General features: G+C 46.2%; 1 protein-coding gene across 1 annotated transcript in view; it reads right to left on the bottom strand.

Annotated features, from left to right (window-relative positions):
- Positions 1–6,690, bottom strand: part of COL26A1 (collagen type XXVI alpha 1 chain) — a 178,336-nt gene that overhangs the window by 38,284 nt on the left and 133,362 nt on the right. The window contains exon 5 of the mRNA XM_035900615.1: positions 2,570–2,631. Within this exon, the coding sequence (XP_035756508.1) occupies positions 2,570–2,631 (62 nt within the window). The remainder of the gene's footprint in view (positions 1–2,569; positions 2,632–6,690) is intronic.

Below are 6,690 nucleotides of genomic sequence, written 5' to 3'. Positions count from 1 at the left end.
TTTAAGCACCTTTGTAATGGTCCTAGGTGTTATTGAATAGCAACAACTGAGGTCATGACATTGCTACATAGATCAAACTGAACTTAAATTAACCTTGAATAAAGGGTGAATCAGCATATTTCTCTTGTGAACAGCACCAGCATTCATGTAATGTTGCCACACTCTCCATTTAATTGCTACAGTCAACTTTTTGCGCAGCACCCACAGCTTTTCAAAGTGGAGGCCAAAAGATTGACAATGACATTGCTGGGCTGTGCTGCAGAAGGCACCCTTGCAGAGACATGGTCTTTAGTACCTTGCAATAGAAAGAAATAACTCATTTCCCTCTGGAAAAGTAAACCCTTTGATAAGCTTTGCTCCCAACTTCGGTCTCTGTGGGAACATAGTAAAGTCAGAAGGAAACCCATCACAGCAACAACACAAATTGCTTCACTGCAGCACTAAAACAGGGACATGAGGCACTACACCCAAGATCAAGAGCTGACAAGATTCAAGTGGCCCAAAGCCTCACTTCTCAAGAAGGCAGAGAGGAGGTGATGTGGTCTTGGCTATGGCTGGGACTGAGGCACTACCAAAATCTTTCAAGTGTCATCTCCAGGGTTTGGCTGGCTACATCTTGGCATGGAACTTTGCAGGGATCCGCCTTGCTGTTCTCATGTTGGAAGGTCTACAAGACTACGAAGTCTTCAGCCATCAACACTGTGGTTGTTCATGATGACACGGTGCTCCCTCCTGAACACAGAGCAGGTTGTAGCCATATGGCTGCCAGCATAGGAAGCGTTTCCTAAGGCCAGCACATGAGGTTTGCCAGTCAGGAGACAAAAGCCAGTTGCTGCACAAAAAGTGTCCTAGGTTAGAGCAGGAGACAACCAGCTCCTCACTTCATTAGAGCTCCCATGCAGAAGGCAAGCAGGCAGCACTTCCCAGTGGGAACGCTACTGAATTTAAACCAGTTTCATATCTGTAAGCCAAACCCACTGACCTGGGTGCAGTTTCACTCTCAGGCTAAGACTTCTCAAGAGGATTCGGGTAGGCAGGACCTCCTTCCCCCTCCATGAAAGTCCTGCCAGGGCCCTGGCTGAGCTTGCTGTTAGCCTCTTGTGCTTTGCTACCCGACACAAGTGCTGAGCAGCACAAGCTAGCAGAGCTCGGGTGCTCTGATGTCCAGACAGTCTTTGGTTATCGTTTTCCAGTGAGCCAAATACAGAAAGCCCTGGAAAGCAAAGGAAGGTACAGCTGGCTACAGGCTGAGCATGGGAGGGCTGATTTACGTCTCTCTGAGGCTGGTCCCATGTCTTACTTGGATTCGGGACTGCACACGTAGAGGTCAGTCACCAGCCCCTCTCTCCTCTCCAAACGCCTCCAGCTCCTGACTGCCAAAGAACACCCACCTGCCAGGTCCCGCTGCTCGGACAAATGGTCCAGCTCGTCTTTGTCCTTTACACTACAACAGTTGTTTTCACTCGAACAATTCTGCTCCCCAGAATTTCATTGCCCCCACCCCTTCATTTTCCTGTAGTGAAATACAACTGCAAAGGCTTTGAGGAAGTTCCAGACAATATTGCTCACTCCATTTCAGCACAGACAATTCCCAAAATACCATAATATCATGCACTGACCTCAAAAACACCACACATCCACCCCCCTCCCCCAAAGGTTTCTCCCAAAATCCTTTTATGTCATTGATAACCATCAGTTAATGAATAAAGACAGCAGCACAGTGCTTTAAAGAGACCAAAGCACTGTATCCAACAGCCAGAACCGGGCCGCCACAGGAGGGACCACAGCTCAAAGGGGACTGACTGATTCAGCTGCTTTGCTGCTGGACTGGAACAATTTATCTAAATCCCAGTAGGCAGAAATTTAAAAAATTTGCAGAAAAAAAGAAAAAAGAGGACACAATGTGAAGGTCTCCCCTTAACATTCGTCTCCACTAAACCCCACATGAAAGCCTCCCATCTTTCAGAAAAGGGATAAAATAAAGCAGGACTGGACAGCAGTTGAAGAGCAGGCTAATGAACAACTGTTCTTAGGAAAATCTACATCCCGTTACTCCTCTGTTTTGCGCTCTACATTGGTAAGGTTTCTACAAGGTATTTTTAGTGAGAGAGACCAGAATCAGTCTTCTTATTTCCTGAGCCAAGGGAATCACTACTTTACATCCCCACATTATCAACCAGCCGAAGGCAAGAGATTTTTCATACAGCTCTATCTGCCCTCTGTTTCTGGAGCAAAACCTGAGCCAATGGGTTCCAGTCGAGAGCAATGAGCTATTTATTATTTATTAGCAGCTGCACATTTGTGACTGCAGGGAAGAAGGGAGATAGAGATGCAGCTGCGTGGCAGAGTGAAGCTGAGGAGGATGCGCAGGTAGCAGGAAGGAGCCAGGCCAGAGGCGAGCGATGCCCATGCGCCCAGCAGTGCTGCTCTTGTTCCCTGGGCCAGGACCACCACAGCATGTTTCTCGCTGTGGACATCCTGATCTCTCCAGGGCTGCCAACTCAACATCTTTTTCAGCAGCAACTCTTGGGAATTTTTGCCAAGAAGAAGAAGAAAGGCAGGTCCTTACCTTGGCCTCAAGTGTGTTTAGCCTCTCGGTCATATCCGCTAGTCTCGTGCAGTTCATGCATTCTAGAAAGAACAAAAGAAAATGATGTAAAATTTCTACATACTTTGCATGTTAATCTATGGCTTTCAGTCTGCAGACCCTGATCCTTTTTTGATCCAAGGCACACAGAAAAGTGATTCAAGATCAGTAATGGAGGGAAAATAAGTATCCAAACCCATTGCACAGGTAAACAGCCACATTACATCAACCTTGTTCAGGGATGTTCAGCGGGGCAGAAAGTGAAACCAACTTCCCATTAGGTAGAAGGTAGGTGAAGAAAAAATTAGTGGTAAGGCTTTTCATCGTGCCAACCTACATGACCTGTTGTCACCAGCAGAGACACTTGTTCTGCCACTGGTGCAAGCTGGTGCTGCCAGGCTCCACAACTACTGCTTCCATTTAGCTCTGTACTGTACCCTCTCCTATACTAGGTCCTGGTCATAGACCGGAAAAATCAATGAATATACAAAATGCCCACCTCTGTGGAGCCCTGCTCCACCCCTGGACTCCCAGACCCCGTTACCACTCCCACAACAAATCATCTCATTGACAGCAAGAAAATCCAAGACAGACCCCAGGGCTGACGCAGACCAGAGCTGCAGCACGAGGTGGTTTCCATCTCACTTTGCTGCATAGAAGCCACAGCTAGGTGGCAACCACCAAAGGGGTCTCAACAGGATGCCTTAGCAAGAACAAACAGTAACATAATGGGCTCTGAGTGCAGTTTAAAATGATTGCTTGATACAAAGGGCATCGCTTATCTAAACAGGAGGCCTGTTGCTTTGCCTCTGTTTTCATTTCAGCAATTCTAAAGTGAGTGAAGGAGGATAAAGCCCTGAACAGAGATTTAATCAACAAGGGACTTTCCCAGCGCTTTGCAGCAGTGTTGAACTGCCCGTTCCCAGCTCTCAGAGAAGCCTTCCAGACTGGACCACTCACCTATCATGACTTCTGAAGTACAGCAGTTTTTAAAGAGGGGCAATGACTTGCAGCATGAAGTATTTCAGAGAATAAACCATCCATATTCAGGTGATGAATCACTGTCATCTCATGTCCCACATAGGAGAAATACATCTCTGTGTGTGTATCTGAGCTCCTTAAGGGCCAGAGCCAGTTTTCATTGTCTGGCCACGGAAGTAGTATTTAATCCTGGTACTTCCAGGGCTGGGGATGTTGACCTGTAATTCTTGAGCCCCTTAACAGACCATGCAGGCACAGCTCAGGCTGAGGTTGTACTGACGCAGGAGATGTTGAGTAAACCCAGTGCCTACTTATGGGGACAAATGGGTGAACGTGGGTTTTGGCCTGACTAAACATCACCCCAACACCTGGGACTCAGTTGTCCCCCTTACAAGCCTTGTCCCCTGTTGCACAAGGAGCCCCAAGGAATCTCTCCAATCTTCATCCACAAACACTTTCCAGTTTTATGAAGCACATGGTATGTACTGATGGCTCTCAGCCATGCAAAGATTTTAGCGCATGGCTTGAAGGGCCAGGAAGCTTGACTGTTCCACGTTAGTGATTTACAGTCTAAGAAGATTGCTTGAGTGTTAACAGCAAGCAATCACCCATTGCATAAACCTTGCAAAGAAATTCTCTCATTGACCCTCCATGAAGACCTGCATAGCTTCCCAAAGGAGCTAGACATAGAGCTTCCACCTCACGATACCCAACATCTTGCAGACAAAGCATCCGATGGTTCAGGAATACTTAGATTCAGGGATTTCCTTACAGGTCAATACTGACATGGACTTTCTTTTACCCAACAGGAAATAACATTCATTTATTTTTATTCTCTGCAACAGATCTTGGGCAATATTTTTTTGGCTTGAATTGGCCCACGAATACACAAGTGCCATAAGTGCATTGTCCCACAGGGAAGGAAATGGGTGAGTCTTGTTTGATCTGGATCTGCCTGTGGTGTGTAAAACAGGGAATTACGTTTTGTATGTAACTGGCTTCATGCTTTTGATCTTGCTCATCCCCATAGAAAGATAAGACTGAATAAATCCAATGTTCCCAAGAGCCAAAAGGCGTACCAGATGTGTTACAGAGCAAATAAAATATGGAGTCCTATTCTTCCTTCTGCTGGCTTGCACATATTAGTAACTCCCATAGGGTTAGAGAGACTGACTTGAACTATCTGAAAACCATCTCTGTGCATAATTTGTAGATGGATTGATCATTTAAGCTCTCTTTGGAGAGCTCAGCTCATAAAAAAAGGGCTTGCACTACCCCTCTGCACCAAAGTGAATCAACCAGCTCCCAGGGGGAAGGATACTTTGATCTTCTCTGCTGGCCAGAGTGCGCAAACAGCACCAGTCCAGCAGCCCTCTCTGCTCTTAAGAGTGTCTCAAAGAGCTCTCTCAGGTGCGTTTGCAGCATGCAAGGTCAGATTTAAATGAAAAAAATTACAGAAGGGTGGAGGAAGCAGCAGCGCCACTGCATGGTGAGGTTTGTACTAATACCATCTTCATGTCAGTGATGTCTGCTGAAACGTATGGAAAACACAGTCCAGGTCAGAAAGAGATCTACTTAAACTCAAGTTGGATTTGAACTCTGATCCTTTCTTTTGTGAAACGCCTGGAATCCCAGATCCACACCCAAGGTACTTAGCCTGGACCCAAAAGACATTTAACTAATCCAGAAAGTGGATGTCCTAATGCAAAAGATCTTCTTACTAAGGCAAGCCATCCTGCCAACAAATCCTTGTGACATTTATTTAGCTAACCAACAGACAGATGATGCTTTCAAACACCGAGATGAATGCTCAGTACTGCAGCTACAGAAACTACGTTCAGAGCTCACTCACAACACACTGGAGACCAGGCTGCTTCTGTCCTTGCAGAAAGCCTGAGAATGGTGGTGACAAATCAAGCTAATAAATATCTTCCCTGACTACTATGCACTGAAGTATTTAGTGTCTAATCCTGAAGGCTGGTGGTTCCAAGGCCTGGGACTGTGAAGTTGAATTTTCTGATCAGGGTGAAAGCAGTCTGCTTTATTAAAACAAGCTTGAGAATCTCACATCATTATTTCACATGCAACGAATATAATGCTGGGGCAAATACACATACTCTCTGACCTGGAACTCCAGAGCAGACGCTTTCCATATCTGCAGAAATCCATCACCTGTTGCTACACAGAACCACAGTTTATTTCCCTCATATTCCTAGTCGGCAGATTTGTATTTTTCCAGCTAAGCTCCAAGAAAGGAGTTGTGATTTTACTCTATGAAGCCCAGCCTCAAAACACATGGTAGGATTTGTTTTAGAAGTGTTCCAGCAGGGAGAATAAATAATTGAGATAATGAACATGAGACTGTACCAGCATATCGCGTGACACCCAGTCTGTCTCCATAATGTCTCGCTGTTACTGTCCTAGCACACCTCTCCCTTCCTGCCCCCCCATTCCCCCTCTCCGGCTGTGTGGGTAAAGCAATGCAACTGGAGGGAAAGAAAAGCCCAACATATCAGAGATGCGGTAGACTCAGCACATTGGAAAATAACAAGTCAGGTACCCTATGCCAGCAGTGACCCACTTAACCCTGATCCAATGCTTGCTTCATTTGACCAATCTTTGATTTAAGGCTGAGCCAGTGCCTCCAGCACTGCAGGTTTGCAACCGGGCACTGGGCTATAAGCCTGTGGCTTCCACTCCGGATACGCTCCCACAAGTGACTTATAGCGGTGAATGACTGACTTTGGGTGCCTTGCTAACTTGGCATTCCCACTTTGCTCGAGCAGCGTTTGCATAATTCCATGATTAAATAGTTGTACAATTCAGCTGCTCAAGGCTGAAAGCCCCACAAGTCTTCAAACTCCTCACTCAAAACAGAAAGGTGTGATAGTAGCTTTATACCAGTGGGGCCTTAATGATTTCAGCACAATCATCACAGTGGCATTGAGGGGAGTAAAAAAAAAACCACGCCAACATTCACCACTGGGCCGCAGGTCAGAGTTTTGTGCAAAACGGCAAAGAAACCTCTTGGCATCTCTGCCCCATTTCTCAGCTCTGACAGCCCACGCTCATTTGTATACCCAGAGTCTCTGCAGAATATTAAAAGGGGTTTTGGTTTCCCT

Source organism: Egretta garzetta, unplaced genomic scaffold (assembly GCF_000687185.1).
Source record: "Egretta garzetta isolate BGI_Z169 unplaced genomic scaffold, ASM68718v1 scaffold108, whole genome shotgun sequence".
NCBI lineage: Eukaryota > Metazoa > Chordata > Aves > Pelecaniformes > Ardeidae > Egretta > Egretta garzetta.
The sequence above is the reverse complement of the archived record's forward strand: the minus strand, read 5'-3'. Positions and strand labels throughout refer to the sequence as shown.